Source organism: Condylura cristata, unplaced genomic scaffold (assembly GCF_000260355.1).
Source record: "Condylura cristata isolate star-nosed mole 26May11 unplaced genomic scaffold, ConCri1.0 scaffold00033, whole genome shotgun sequence".
In the NCBI taxonomy this organism is placed as follows: Eukaryota; Metazoa; Chordata; class Mammalia; order Eulipotyphla; family Talpidae; genus Condylura; species Condylura cristata.
This window is the reverse complement of record NW_004567134.1, coordinates 10,292,639-10,309,337: the sequence shown is the minus strand read 5'-3', so window position 1 is coordinate 10,309,337 and position 16,699 is coordinate 10,292,639. Positions and strand designations below refer to the sequence as shown.

At 39.9% G+C, this 16,699-nt stretch overlaps 1 protein-coding gene across 1 annotated transcript in view; it reads right to left on the bottom strand.

The window, feature by feature from the left end:
* NEK11 (NIMA-related kinase 11) overlaps positions 1-16,699 on the bottom strand; it is a 155,934-nt gene that overhangs the window by 86,382 nt on the left and 52,853 nt on the right. The window contains exons 5-9 of the mRNA XM_012732067.1: positions 13,733-13,797; positions 12,356-12,482; positions 4,944-5,093; positions 4,777-4,855; positions 2,104-2,189 (exon numbers count right to left, since the gene is read on the bottom strand). Coding sequence (XP_012587521.1) covers positions 2,104-2,189; positions 4,777-4,855; positions 4,944-5,093; positions 12,356-12,482; positions 13,733-13,797 — 507 coding nt within the window. The remainder of the gene's footprint in view (positions 1-2,103; positions 2,190-4,776; positions 4,856-4,943; positions 5,094-12,355; positions 12,483-13,732; positions 13,798-16,699) is intronic.

Genomic DNA, 16,699 nt, shown 5'->3' with positions numbered 1-16,699 from the left:
AATAAAATAAATCTTTATAAAAATAAAAAAATAAAAATAAATAAAAAAATAATAATAAAAAAAACACTGTGAGGAACTGATAGGGACCACTGTAGGCAGTTGTCATCCTTCTGGAACACCATCTGGACCAGAGTCCCTGAGAACAGGTGACTTTCAGGAATATACTTCCCTTAAGGCCAGACACATCTCCTTGAAACACAGCCACAGATCTTGAAAATAACAGTGATGATTCGAAATCAATATTTCATAAAGTGAAATGCCATCCAGGCAACTGGACGCTCACATTTTCCTCAGAAACAGCATCAGCCAAACTGCTTCGGTGCAAAAACGACAGCTAAAAGTAGTTCGGTATTTACAACGCAAGATATCTACTACTCTCCTCTCTCTAGTTAATAAATAAAATGTGAAGTTCCTCGTATCATTGAAAGAACAGGCAGTAACTACATTATAGCAGCGTGCCTAAAAGTGAATCCCAAGAGGCAGTATTTTTAAGACGAAGATCAACCGTTAAAGACTGAACACCTTTGATGGACCAATTTCGTGGCACAGATGAGGTGTGCCAACGTGGCGTGTTTATTATTTTAAGGTAGGCCTGCTTAGGATGTGGCAGGTGAAGAAATGATACTCTATACCTCCCTGTCTGCTGAAAGTGGGAACTAAATCTCCATGTGAAAAGGGCTCTCCTAGCCCTCCCTGGTGGCGCAGAGGGTTAAAGCCCGGTTAAAGCGCAGCACTAAGAAGCTAAAGCCACTTCCGCATGAGTTCGATTCCCACCTGCCCCAGAGGTGACCACATGGCGCGGCAGACCTCTCCTGACCCGCCCGCTGCTCCCCTCAGCAGTGTGCTTCGTCCATCTGCCTGTTCTGCTCCCCACTCTGTCTCTGGTGAATCCTCTCGCTGCCCCTGCACCTCTGGCCTGTTCCCCAGTTCTGTATGCAAAAATAAATAAATCAAAGAAAAGAAAAGAAAAGAAAAGGGCTCTTCCTGTAGCAGGAGTTGCTACAGGCTTCCAGGGCTGGTTTCTCCGGCATAAAGCTCTCTTTAACTCACTGAATTTGCTCTCCAAACCAGAATTTCAAGAATTCCTTTGTTCAAAAAGTGCATAAGTGTGTTGCTCTGTTCACACCACAGATTCCATATTCATCTCCCATATGGCATTTGCATGCATCTGAAATTAAGTTGGTCTTTTTCTCCAGTTAATCGGTCTTGTGTTGATTTAATTACTTTCCAGCCATAAGGACCTAAAAGGGTAGAGGAAGAATTTTCCTCCCCAACAACAGTTTTCTCAGTTTGAAAACTAAGATGGGAAACAAATGTGCAGCTGAGAAACCATCGGACTGGGTGTTAAGAGAAGCGCATTTGTGCTACTTGGCCTGGAAGTTCAGGCTAGTTGAGGGCTACTGCTTCACCGCACTGCCTCGCCCAGCTCTGCCACAGTGATTGGGTCCTTCTAAGATCAAACAGAGCCACCCCAGCAAAAGAATAGTCTTTGTGGTCGCCCTGTTGCTGTGCAGTTCATAGTCTGCACAGCTGTATACAGCTTTTCTGAGGTAGCCTGGCATTCTCGTCTCTTGCAAGTTACAGCACAGACACTTTGAAGGAGGAAAGAGAAGTCAGGTCAGGAAATAATTATGGTTCCTTGTGAAAGACATTCCCTAGTGCTTGTGTGTATCCCAAGGAAGTAAATTTTGGGTTATTTTCAATTGTCTCAAGAGTCCAGCATGTTGCCTTTTCAACAGATACTCTGCCAGGGCCCATTAAACCAACTTGTGAAAGCCATTTTTGCTTAATCTGGATGGGTCATTAGCATAATGACCACTGAATGTTTGAGACAGTAATTTCTCTAGATAGGGACAAGGCCACTGTGGTGCTACCCTGCAGATCTGTAAGCCGTGCAGTGGCTTAGACTTTTATGATTCCAATTTGCTACCACCTGGGGCAGAGAGCTGTGGAACACTAAGTTACTGAAGCTTCTTAATTTCTTGGCAAGACTCAGTGAATTCTAGGATACATGCAGTCAGCTTAGCACTAATAGATTTTTAAGGACAAGTGCATTTAACTTTTATGCTCATTGGGCTTTTTAAAAACAAAGCAATTACTTACACAGCATTAATTATATGTGCAGCTTCCTTCTGACAATTCAAGTTCTTGTCTTCCGGAATCATCTCTGAATATCTACACATCAGGTGCTGGGGAAAAAAAAGAACCACCTTGATACACCTTAATGACTCCTCTTCAGGGATGAAAGGGCATAAAACTACCAGGTGTCTTTTCTGATTTGCAGTATTATTGACCATGTCTGAGAGCTTGAAAATAAAACCCACTGATAACTATTTATCCCTCTACAACGGGTTACAGAAAATTACATGGTAGCGTATGCAATCAGATCTCTGCACAGTCAAGATCCTGCCTCCCTCCTCAACTTCATTTTGCAACCTCTGCTCTCCCTTCTTGTCACCCAGCCAGGGGAGGCCCTCCTCTCACTCCCAGAACACCTGCTATCATCCATTTCTGGGCCTGTAGTGAACAATGCCCCCGACCCCAAGGCTATCCTAGAGAGGGACATGAGAAGCACTTATCACAGATGCAAAGTTTGAGGACACATCCAAGACCTCAGTAACCAAGACAGGTGGATTAGGAGCACCGATCTAACAAAACTTTGGACTACGCCCAAACTTAATTAATAGCTAGCTGTTGACAAAAAGCCTTGCTGAAAAGCAGTTAATTAACAAATATTTTATCTGCTATATGTGCTATAATGTATTCTTATAATAAAGTAAGCTAGAGACAGGACTGCTATAAAATAATCGTAAGAAAAAAGATACATTTACTGTACTAGATTTATCTATATAGTAAGTTTATCATCTCTTTATAAGTCATCTGTTAGTATCTGTATGAATATTTGTCATACATGACATAAAACGCAGTTGATGTCATACATATTTCTAACACTAGACCTCAAAAATGAAAGAGGATGCGAAATAAATTCTTATTTATTTACAGATCTAATGATTCACGCATTGGTAATATTTACTGAAAAAACTCATGTATAAGTGGTTCTGTGCAGGTTAAGCCCATGTTTTACAAAGGTCCATTGCACTCAGGGATCTGCTGCCCACCTCCCCTCTCCTGTCCTGCTTATCCCACTCTCAAGGGGTTGCTTCTGGGGCACCTACTTAAAAACCTTCCCCTTTGAGCCTCCCTCCAGGGAACATGACCTAATTCAGGGTTTCTAAGAGTGATTTTCCTGTGATTTCAACATTTTACACTGCCCTATTCTCGTGTTACTTATTCCACCTTTGACTGCCAAATCCCCTCTTTGTAGTGTTTGCTTTTTTCCTACTGCTCCTGAAGACTTACACTAATTTTTATCATTTGCTTACTTTTTTTTGGTTATTGGGTTCAAGCTTCAGAAGGTCAGAAGCCAAGTCTGTTCCTTTCACTTTGGCATCCCTGCCCCTCAGTGCCAGCCTAGTGTCCAGCATTCAATCAGTGAATGCACCTCAGGCTGGGATTCCTTGTTTCCTGTGGAATTATAACTGGATGCTGATGAACCGTGCTACATCTTTTTGAAGGTGAATGACTGCTTTGTGGGTCCTCTTAAATCTACTCAGAATCAAAGGAAATTTACCAGAGGGCTTTGAATTATAAAAAGATTTAAAACAAAACAAAAACACTCTTAGGAAAAGGAGCTGACTGATTTATTTGCTGAACTGATTTATTATTTCAATTAGTATTTCAGAGGAGGGCTCTCTGTATATTATCATCATGTTGTCCTGTAAATAATAGACAATTTAGATAGATTTACTTCATCTTTCCCAGTTTGGATTCCTTTTCTATCTTTTTCTTGCATAATTGCTCGAGTTAGGACTTCTCACACTATGTTGAATCGTTTCAGGGAAAGTAGACATCATTATCTTGTACCAGATCTTAGTGGAAAGACCTTCAGTTTTTCATCATTGAGAATGGATGTTAGCTGTGAGCTTGTCATATATGGCCTTTATTTGTTGAAATATGTCTTATTTATCTGCAGTGCTTTGAGGGTTAAGTTGATGTTTTTTGGCATCTACTGATATGATCATGTGGCTTTTGTCTTTCCTTGTGCTGATGTGGTTAATTACATTGATTTTCAGATGCTGAATCACCCTTGTGTCCCTGGTGTAAGGTCACATGTATAATCCTTACAATGCATTGTTGGATTTGGTTTGCTAAGGTTTTGTTGAGGATATCTGCATCTTTATTCATTAGGGAAATTTATCTGTAGTTTTCTTTTTCTGTGCTGTCTTTATCTGGTTTTGGTATGAGGGTAATGTTAGCTTCATAAGGATGTGCTTACAATTATTCTCTCTTCTCAAACTATTTTAATAGACTTCTAGCAGAATAGTATTAGCTGGTCTTTGAAGGTTTGGCAGCCCATCTGGTCCTGGACATCTGTTTTTTGGGGAAGAGTCTTCCTTATTGCTTCAGTTCCCTTGCTTATAATTGGTCTGTTCTGCCCTATTCAGTCTTGGATAGTTGTATATATTCTAAGATTGTGTCCATCTCTTTTAGGTTACTGTATTTACTAGCATACAAACATTCATAGTAATCTCACAATCTTCTGAATGTCCGTGATGTCTGTTGTAACTTCATTGTGACCCAGAGTTTTCTTCCTTTTTTTTTTTTCATTGTCTCACTGATTCCTAATGCATCTTGCATCTTATTCCCACAAATCCTAAAACATATATAGATGCTAAAGGCTAACACGTTTCCCAGTAGCACTTTCATTTTAAATACCTGTAGTTGTTCATCAATGTAAGGGATTTTTAAAATTTCTATGGCAGATGGTCTCAGTGAAGGGCTCTTGTTCAACATGCTGTAAAGGTTAAAAATAGAGTTACTTTGCAAACAAAATATAAGTAGAGTTTGAAGTCATTTCTGTAATGATGCATTTGTTCCCATACCTTCTCATGATGGCATTCAGTTCTCTTGGGTATCTCTGAGGGAGGGAAGGTGTGTCACCTTCAACAATCTTTAAAACAATGGACAAGAAGTTGGAGCCAGTGAATGCGTGATGCATGCAGCACATCTCATACAAGATGCATGCCAGGGACCTGGAGCAAAGGCATACAGAGTTTAATAAGAAACATATGTCCTATCTGAAATCTGAGAGCTACACAAGCCAGCTGTGTTAGGGAACTGGCTATGAGACATTAGTATGCACCTTTCTTTTTGGAAAATTTTCAGTTCCTCATTTTTTTCCATTTGAGTACATGTCCACCATTTTAGATAGAGAGAAAAATGAAAGGACAAAGCTCAAAATGCAAGTCTGAGTGACTTCTTTTTGTCTAAGGAAAGCAAACCGACAACAGGAAAATGCCTGCACACAGGAAAGACTCACTAAATATCTGATCACTGGAATCGGGGATTTTTTTTACTTAACTTCTTTTGGAGGAAAAAACAGAGCTAACTCTTGCCTTTCTAAGACAGCTTCATGGATGTTATTTATGCAAAACAAAGCTTTAATTTATCAGCCTAACTTCCCTCAATGTGTAGACAAGCATTTTGAAAAGGAAGCTGGCACTTTTTATTTGTTTTCTGAATATAATCCATTTGCAAACAGGGTGGACAAGCTACTTGAAGCTCACATGGAAATGTGTAATTCTCCCTTCAGGAGTATAAAAATGTATGAAAATTCTAGCTTGATTCAAAACTAGTTTGGATTAACCAGTCAAATTAATAACCTCTAGACCAACAGAAATATCTATAAAGTAATTCTACATTCTCAAGAAAATTAGGGGGAAAGTCCTACCTAAACTTCCTATTAATATAACTGTAATCCTGAATGAAGGATGCTTTTTATTTTAATGAAGACAGTAGCCGAAATTTAATAGCATTTACTAGAAACCAGGCCATTCTTCTGTGTTTCTGACATGTTTAACTCATTAAATCATCCTCACAAGGGTCCTAATAAAATAAAAACTATTATTATCAATTCCATGTTTTACATGAGACAACCATAAGATTAGGAAAATTGTTCAAGGTTGTGACATAGGCTCTGGCCCTGAGATGTAAGCGCTGCTAACCTGCCTCTCTGCTGTGCTGGAGCATTTCAAATCAGGAAGGACTCTACAGAGCTGGAAATCCCAGGGCACCCTGGTCTTAGCCTTTCAGTAGGGGATTGACTTCTAAAGCTTAATTCAGGTGCTATCTGTATTCACAGCCCACTTTCAGGGATTTCCTGAGACCCGACAAGCCATCAGGGCATCAGATCAAGACCCTGTGGCTCAAGGAAGGGAGGCAGGTAAGTTCAGCTTTTGTACTTCTGCTGCTTGGCAGGGAAAGGAGGTGAGTGGGCTCTTACACCTAGTGACTTGATCACAAAGTCAAGTGCTGGTTCTGTGGAGACATAACTCCCCATGAGCCATACTTAATGAATTTAACAAGCTTAAAAAAAGATGCAGATTTATCTGGCACAGCAGACCATGGAACAATTCGAGTAATCAATTAATTCAGTAATCAATTCATTTTGATACAAGACCATTCTCTTTCTTGGAAATCCTCTCAGCTACACTGAAGACACAACTGCTTTCCATTTACCTGTTTTACTTTGATCTACTGATATCTCTGTGTGCTAGAGCATAAGGAGGAGAATTTATCTGGAATGTTCTGGAAAGGGACTGACTATGGCCCCAGTACACCTGCCTGAACGAACATGTAACTGAAATAAAGGACAACCTGATTATAGAAACTACCATACACATAGGGTTAAAGATTTCTTACTATTCTGTTACAAAATTTAAACCCTATTTTAGATACTTTCTATTTTAGCAACTTTATATCAATATACCTATATTTTTATTTTTGCCAGTTTTCAACCAGACATTTCTACATGAAAATAATTATATCATTGTAAAGTTATCACACTATCCTTTTTGAAGCTTTTCCCATTATTTCACCCCCAGGTCTTAAATCTAGTGATGTGGAAAATAAGGGGGACAGTAGTGAGGAAGGGGGGGGGTCGGTAAACAAATAAGGGGGAGGTACATTTTCCCAAAAGTCTTTGATTTGCATTCCTTTCTTTGTCCAAATACCACCAACTGTGAAGAAGTAAGCAAATAAATCCCTGAGGGAGTGAATGTAGCAGTGAAAGGGAAGGTTGGGATCACGTGCAAAGGAAGCCAATTATACCTGAAGTTCCTAAACTTGCCATCTGTCCAAGCAAAGTAGCACTGCCCAGAGGAATTCTGAAGCGTGGGTTGGTAATGAATTGCAAATGTAACTCAGACTCTGCAAAGAGCATGACTGCAGAGCATGACTGTGGTTGGTTGGGGGAAGTTTTATTGATTTTCTAGATAATACTTTTATTTGACATAATCAAGACAGAAAGAAAAGAGTGCACAAAACTTAATTGAATAGAGTAATAAAAACTTCATATGAGTACATTTGCTTTGGTGTTTATTTCCCTAAGTAAAAGTCTTCACGTAGGTGGAATTCAATATCAACATAAACTGCATCTAAATATAAAGAAACACTGGGCTGACTGAATTAACACTGAAGCAGCCACATTATACAGCGACTGCTTATTAAGGCCTATCATGTCCCAGAACCTCCATTAGCACGTCCCAAGCTTTCATATACATACAAATCACCCAGGGATTTTGTTAAAACACTGGTTCTAGGAATTGGGAATGGGAGGAATAAAGCTACATTAGAAGTAGAATGTCTGGCTCCTCCTTGAATCCCCATGAAAAACAGCACAATAACGTTGAGCTAACGTTCAATGACACCAAGAGACAAGGTGTCCTTATTGGCCCTCAAAGTACAAGGGACCGAAGACAAACCACAATCGCCTTATGACCTGCGCTGTTAGCATCTGCCTGAGAAGAAACAGGGAGCCGATGATGTGAATGAAGAACCCAAGGCCAGAATAACCTCAAACTAATCACTGAGTGCTGAAAAGCACAGAGGACTATTCCAAGAACAGTAGGGGAAATTAGTAGGGGATCTGCCTGATCCAAAGCAGGGTGAACACAGGAAAAGTCGTTGGACAGTACAGAGCTCAGGATTGCCGACTAGAATATTCTGCAATGATGAAGATGTTCAATATTTCTGGATACACTAAGCCACATACGGATGCTAAGCACTTGAAAAATGGCTAGAGTATCTGAGGAACTGAATTTGTAAAAGAATATTTAAAAGGAAAGTGATTTTTTCCTCTCACCATATCATCCCAATAGAGTATCATGCTTTGGGAAAGATCCTTAAAATTTTAGAAGCAAACTGTGGGCAAATTTCATCCCTATACAAGCTCTTCCTAAGTATTCTCTTCCACAGTTGAGCTTTACAATGGTTGCAGGAAGAGCATCTCTCCCTCCTCCCCTGTGGTAGTTTTCGACCTCTCTGCCACGGGATTTTGGGCCACTGGAAGGAGAGGAGAGGACCAGCACCAGGAGAGAGGGAGGGCCAGAGAGGGACAAGAAAAGGGAAGATTTTGACATTTTAAGCTATTCTGGGGGTGATTGTCAGAGATTCCATACAAAGCACAAGGTTTGGGACATGAACAGGGACAGTGTGCAGAGCGGGGGTAGAGAAGGAGGTTGCAACAGAAACAAGGATCCAAGCAGCATCCACGGTCGAGTGTTCTTCACTCAGTCACTCCCTGAAGGCTGGGGATGGTGACAGTCCACACTGGCATGTGGCATAAACTGCTTCACACTCTGATTAAATGGCTGTGGTCCAACTGCTTTAATCATCTTTAATAGTCCCCAATGGCTCTTTTAAGATTGACAGAGCTCCAGAAATAGTAGAATGTGGCAGGTTAATAGCAGGACTGCCTAGCTCCCTTCTTTGTCTCCACAAGACTCCCCGACTCCCCAACAGTCTGTTTTTCACACTGTTTTCCTTAGAAGACTAATTCCTCTGGTAGATTACTCACTATTCGTTAAGTATCCACCTTTCCTTCTCCTTCCTTTTTCTTAAAATTGAAATACAATCAACACATTACATCAGTTTCAGGGGTACACATGGATCTATGTCAGAATGTTCAAACAAGAAGTCTAGTTAACCTTTCCGGTTGCTATTGGCTTGGCTACACAGGGAGCTTTCCATCGAGTTACATGGTTTCACACAGTTCCTGCTCTTTCTCTCCAGCCTTAGATGGGCTCATTTCAGAGCAGGGCACAGCTTAAGTCCTGACACTGGAAGCCTGGAGCCGACCTACCCTACATCTCGGAGAAGACTCATTAATCTGTTCACCAAATGCAAAGACAAAACAAGAGTTGTATCCACCTTTCCCTGCTTCTTTGAACTTTTCAAGCAAAAAAGCTCTAATCAACAAAGAGATCAAAATTATTTACCAAATAGAAATTATGAAATTAAGAGGTATAACAATTGAAGTGAAACAGTCATCAGATGAATCCTCTCACCCCCACATCTCTGGCCTGTACCCCATTCTTATACACATAAATAAATGAATCTGTTAAAAAAAAAAGAATATTCACCAGAGGGGTTAACAATAGACTTTTTACTGATAGAATTAGTGAACTTGAACACAGACTGGCAGATATTCTAATGTGAAGAATAGTGAGAAAAATGAATGAAGAAAAAATAAGCACTGCATCAGACAAATGTGGTTACCCCAACATAGACACAATGGGAGTAGCAGAGAGAGAGAGGAAGGAGAAAACTTGCTTAAAGAAGTAATGGCTAGAAATGCCCCAAATTGGGTGAAATATATTAATCTACAAGCTCACCTAACTCCAAGTAGTAGTCCTGAAAATCCACATCCAGATACAGCTGCCAAAAATGTATCTATTCTCTCTACCACATATGGATCAAAGAGCCATCTGGTTGACCTCTCACATAAGGTAAATAACACTAACAATGAAATACTCTGTTTAACTAGAGGACCATTCTGATACTGTACTATACTGTACTGTTCTGATAACAATGTCCTTTGTTTCTCTTACCAATATAATAAAATTTCATGATTTAAGCCATTTAAAGAGCTGGCCTAGAAACCCAACTCATACATTTATCTCCTGCAGGGAAACAAATCTTTAGCAATAGATTATAGAAATTAGGTATGTTTCAAAATGTTGTCCTCAGGAAATCTAATTATCCTGACTCTTCAAACAACTGTTTATAAACTTTTAGAAACTAACCTGCTTTTAAGAGAAAACTTCTGTACAATTAATACTATAAATAGGTGAATTTGAAAAGGTTTAACAGATTGTCGGAGGATTATAGTTACATATGGGTGAACAGTAACAGATGAAAATATAATTGGTATTATACCGATTTTTCTTTTTGCACTATAAATATGTGCAGCTATTAGTGCTAAAGCAAAACACCTGTCAATTATCCATGCCTCTAATCATAAGGAAATATTCCACAGTAAAAGATTCTACACACAGATTCTGAGAAAAACTCTCAACTCCATTCAACCTAATTTTTCTAAGTGTCTCCCAAAGATAACTCATCATACTTATGTATCTGCCACTATAATGAATATTCTCTGTGGCTTTCTCTGCATTAGGTTTGGTAGTAGAAAGCTCATTACCAGATGAGCCTGTTTTGATTCTATAAGCAAGGTAATTACTAAATTCATAATAAGGTGGTTATTTGGGATTGGGGGGGAGATAAATTCTTAGCTCACACTTGTTCGAGAATAATAACCTCAACAAAACATATTAAAATGTATTTAAATTCTCCTGAATTTTTATCTGTGGAAGATGTTGACTTTTTAAAGATTTGCCTAATGCACATTTTGCAAGTCTAAAATAATATAACAAATTAGCTGCAATATCGGTAGTTTTTTAAAAGAAGACAAGACATAGCTGAGACAAAAAGCCTGTTTTACACTTTCCTCTGTGGGTTCTGTGGCATTTTCTAGAAAATACCCATCTGATTTGGTGAGCAGAGGTAGGTAGCTGTCAAATGAGCCAGCTTCCTTGTCATGTGTAATTCCAAAGACTTAAATGATAGGCTTCACAAATTAATTTGCTCTTAATTCAAATGATATGCTATAGCATCTTCCTGGGATACCGTATGATTTTAAGTCATAAGGAATTATATGTTTGAATTTATTTTTAAAGGTTAATAAGTATGAAGGGGGATGTAGGTATGTAACTCAAATTCAATCCAAAGTCCAATACTGATTTTCTGACTGGAGAAAGTTACTCCAGAAAATAACCAGCAGATTTCTCCAAAGAGGTGGACTCTAACCATGTGACTGCACAGTCATGTGCAAATTGTAGAGGCTCGACAGAGAGAGAATGAAAGAAACTCACTGCTGGAACACAGTGATGTGGGTTTTTTGTCTGTCTCGCTTCCGTTTTACTGGGGGTCAGAGGAAGGTTGTGACAGAGGAAGCTGACAGATGAACTAACAAAGACCACCAGGGTAGAAACATAGTAACAAAGAACAGCATCTCTGAAGACCCTGGAAATGAAAATCTAAGAGTGAACTGAAGATCCAGGCTGGATGGGAAACTGCCATTCCCGGAGAGGTACCCTTAGGGAAGCTCGAGGTAGATGTGCCCTGTTCTGTTTACTTTCCCCCAGTCAGAGGAAAGGAAACTTTCTACTTTATTTTCTTTAGAAGAACTAAAGAACTCACTCTTTCATGTGGCTCATCTTTGAAAGCTTTCAGCTACTTAAGTTGATTTGCATACAATAATTATTGACTTAATTAGCGGGCTCTCAGCTAGAGTGTCCTTCCAACGTTCAAGAAACTAAAAATTATGTAAGATTCCTCTTCAAAGGGTGAGAATTTCCCCCCAAAAAAGGCTCTATTGCTAACAATAGAATACAATTTTCCACATGGCTTCTGCACTGAAATTTAAACTGATTCCGTGATGAGATAGGAGAAATTCTTTTGATACAAAGCGCAGAGAAATCTCAGAGGCAGCTATCACTAAACTCAAGTTCTCCATAAAGTTGCCATCTTTAGCAAACATTCTTAAAAGTATGTAGAAGGAAAAAATAAAACAAAACACAAAGAAAAGTTGTGCATTCCTCCACACAGGTCAAGGTTAAAGTAGTATGAAATAAAATAAAGCAGAGTTTGGGATTACAAGTGCTTTAATAATTAGCAGAAACGTAATGTTTATGATACATAAAGAACTTTGCTTTGGTTTAAGAAGAAAAGATCCAAACTAACCAATTCATGTCTGAATAAGGAAAATTTCTGAGATCAACATAATAGGATATCTCAAGTTCCAATCTAAAAGAGCCTCTTATTCTTGCCCTCAGCTCACTTCCACTTCGGAGGGCTAAGACCAGTGTGTCTAAGTGAGGGAGACTGCAGACAGCTCGAACCACCGCCCAGGCAGCAGAGGGACCAGTCATGGGGCTGCCGGCTGCACACTCACCAGATATCCGACTTGGTGTCATAGCCTTGGTACTTCAGAGCCTCGGGACTCATATAATGGGGGGTTCCAGTTAAGGTGGTGGCGAGATCGCAGGAGCCCATCAGGAGTCGAGAAACTCCAAAATCCCCTGGAAATGAGTTGATTTTTACAAAAACTTTAAAACACTGAAAAATCAGCACTGGAAGTTATCAACTGTCTAATCTGACAATGTTTTCTTTAAAAAAAAAAAAAAACACTTTGTTTATGTACACAAGAGCTGGGGTATAGCCCAGAGGTGTGTGGGGTGAGGGTGAGAGGATTCACCAGAGATAGAGTGGGGAGTAGACATGGACAATGCCTGAAATACACTGCTGAGGGGAGCAGCAGGCGAGACAGGAGACATCTGTTGCACCACGTGGGTCAAGTCAGCTCCCTAGCTGGGGATCGAACTCACGCCGCAGTGGCTGGCAACAGCCTGATAGTGCTGTGACTTAACCTCTTGCACCACCAGGGTGGCCCTAATCTTACAATGTTAATGTGTATAGTTTAGACCAGTTTAAAGGAAAAGAAAAGTCATGGATTTTAAATTACATAATGCTGGTGAACAGCTTTAAAAACATAAGCCTTACAGGGGGAGAGTGGGCTTTGAGCCAGGAAAGTGAAGCTGAAACTTTATTTCTGGCATCATGGCAATCCAGCAGATTGAAACAAAAAGCTATTTGAAGTCTGAATAACAACAAACAGTAATTCTGAAAGGGCTTAATATAAAAATGCGTAATTTCTTCTGATGGGGGACAGTGTTCCTAATTTCCAATAAAGAAGAAGTTTTAGATAAGTCCTGAGACTTCCCAAGAGCATGATGATAAAAATTTGAATCCCTCGGCTTCTCTATACTTTCCTAATTAGTTACAAGCTTTTCTACCTTCCCTATCTAAGAACATTCTACAGGAAGGTTAAACAATCAGTAACTGTCATGAGTGGAGGTACAGATTTGAAGAAGAACCAAGGTTCACGAAGTCATTACATCAACATTTTAATTATCTGTGATAGCGCTAATTGCTGATGATTGGGTGAGAGGGTGTCTGTATAATCAATCACACTAATAAAACGAATCTAACACTTGCAAAGTGCCTGGCAGGGAGTAGAAATTCAAAAACGATTTGCGGAGTCTGTCAAGCCTATGGGAAATGTCTTCACCCTCAACTTGTATCAGATAATTAAGAACAAAATAAGTCGGTGTTGTTGGCTCCCAGCAAATAACAACAAAAATTTTCTAAATTTAAATAAACTACAATGACCCTAACACTTCTAGGTACCATATATTTGATTTCATACGCGGAAACCATTTGGAATATGTGCTCCCATGTTTTCTTAATACAAATTTTTTAAAAATCTCACCAATTTTAAGTAGATTATTTTTCAGAAATATATTCTTTGATTTCAAGTCTCGATGCAGTATCCTCCTACAATAAGTAAAGGATATACAATTTCAAACACATGTAAACATTTACAACCAGATCTAAAAAATACACAAGTGCAGGCACTGTGATTCCCATGTTAGCATACACTTGCATGGCCTTATCTTTTAATGTTTAAAAGCTATAAAACTTCAACACTTCCAGTTTCTCTGGGAAAATAAGAGTTTTAAAGCAAAGATTATAAGCAGGAGGAGCGTACAGTAGAAGAGTGACATGGTTTCAACTATCTCTATAGTTTTTGAAGCATCACCTACATAGTACTCGAACTAGTAACCACAGAATAGTTATTGTAAGGCTCTATAATATATAGGTGTTATTACAGACATATTACATAACACACATGATTATATATAAATTATATTTTAAAACAAATGTTCAGATTTTATATATTGGTGGAAATGATGTTGACAATGCTAGTGGGTAACATAACATTTTTTAAAAAGATTTATTTATTTATGCATACAGAACTGGGGTACAGACCAGAAGTGCAGGGGCCATGAAAGGATTCATCAGAGACAGAGTGGGGAGCAGAACAGGCAGATGGACGAAGTACACTGCTGAGGGGAGCAGCAGGTGAGATAGGAGAGGTCTGCTGCGCCATGTGGGTCACCTCCCTGGCCAGGGATTGAACTTGTGCTGAAGTGGCTGTGGTAGCTTCATAGTGCTGTGCTTTAACCTGCTGTGCCACCAGGGAGGACCCCATTTATTAAGTCATACAGTAAGTCAGTGATGTAAATTATATCAGTTAAGACTTTTATTTCTGGAATTATAGAGAACTAAATACCTTGAAAATCTTTCTCTAAAAATGTTGAATAAAGTATACCAGATTCTTCACACATGCACAGCTAACCTTGAGAGAAGATGAGACAAATTCCTGGGGATTATATGAAGAAAACAGTGAAAATCAGAATGAGCAGGAGGTGCTGGCTTCTCGGCTAGCCTGGGGTGTTACCTGGCCTGGGACCCCAAGGGTTGGCTTTCATATGTCACAGAAACAATCGCCAAGACCTTGAGTCCACTGAAGTGGAGAATGAGGTGATACCACACCTAAGGTCCGAATCCTATGTGTGAGCCGCACTGGAAGTGGGAGAATGACTCTGAGCAACCGCTCTGGCCAGGAAGCCTCTAAGTCTGAACAGAGTAAACTATTCCCTGGATATTTTGTAACCACCTCTCTCCACTTGTTCATATTTGGGATCCAAATATATAACTATTGTTTGGTTTTAGAACTCCCAAGCCAAGAAATTAATACCAAAGTTGGGCCACAGCTGCAAATATCCTCCTGCAACATCCGGCCAAAGCAAATGCAGAACTAAGAGTCAGCAGAGTAACAGACAATGAAATCAGACCCCTGAGAATGTCAGATCCTCTAACAGGATACAAACTATAAAATGAGTCTTTTAACTTAAATTATTAAAATCATAAAGAAAGGGGTAGAAAGTATGAGCCAGAAATAGGAATCTACCCCATATACAATGTTGATTTGTCAAACAACCACATAAAATGTCTAGGGGGAAACATTCTTAAAATTACGATGGAAACAGCGTATCTCTCACTAAATCTATCTTTCTGGATGTGTAGAGAAAACTGTACTATTCAAACAATCTGAGCGTGAGAAGAAGCAGTGTTTGGAAGATGTCAGAGATCAGCTGGTGTACACTAAGGGAGTCAGCCAGCCCCAGGAGAAGGGAAAGGCATGGCCTGAGTGAACAGGACCACCTTGCCGTCCGCTCAGGCCTTTGGCCACGGCAAAGTGCTGTGACCCACCTAGCACACAGAGCATTTCTGCAGGACTGGCACTGGAAAAAACAGGAGCTGTGGTTCAGGCTATGAAGAAAGCCGGAATATGAGGGGCATGTTTTCCAAAGAAAGAGGAGAGAAGTAGTCCGACATTCTGCACCCAGGGCTCCAAAGTCTCTCCAAACTGTGGAAGCGTGAGGGAGGTGGCAAAGAGCCTAAGAGCCTTGGGGCACAGATACCGTAAATGCTTTATATAGTTTTTAAGGTTCAGATCTAGGGGAGGAATGAGTTTTTAATATTGCATTCCCAAGATAGCTTCTAGTGAACTGTGAATATTCTCATTTTAACATCATTATTTATAAGTGCCTGTGCCATATGCTATAGATTTAGAATATTCGAATGTATAAATTAGCCAAATTAAAAATAAGTCCAGGAATGCTCCAAAGGAGTAAACAAAATCTCCATTTCTTCTGTAACCTCATTCTTAGTTCTCCCAGGGTTGTCTTCATTCTCTCCGCTGCTGCACTGTATCAGTCAGAATTCTCCAGAGACAGAAGCAACAGGCGCTGGGGAGAGGTGAGAAAGAGAGAAAGAAAGCTGGACACTCATAAGCATAAGTGGCATAAGTCTGAGGGCCTGAGGATCAAGGGAATCAGCACCTCAGCCCTGCAGTCCAAGGATGAAGATGGGATGTTCCAGGCCAAGCCTGGAGGTAGAAAAAGAGGGTTGAGTTTGTCCTCTCTCTGTCTCATGTTCTATTTGGGTCTTCATGGGGCTGGCTGTGTCCAACCATCTTAGGGGGTACAGTCTAGTTCACTGAGTTCACCGATTCTAATGCTACCTCATCAAGAAACATCCTCAGACACAACAGCCTGAGGCTGACTCTGGCCACACCACCGCCCGCTGGAGTAGACACACGTGACCCAACACCTGGTCTGCCAGGCATCTGCACAGAGACGCCCAACCTAATTTTTTCATGTGCCTTGTTTCCTAGGTAGCCTTCCAACCCTTGTGCAAGCAATCCAAAGTATATTTGGAAAGTATATTTTAATGTGCACTGTATGCCATTTGAGAAAAGACTGAGACTACTACTTTATAGCTAGATCTTTTTCTTAGCTATCATTTGAAGATTTAAGTTGAAAACTGA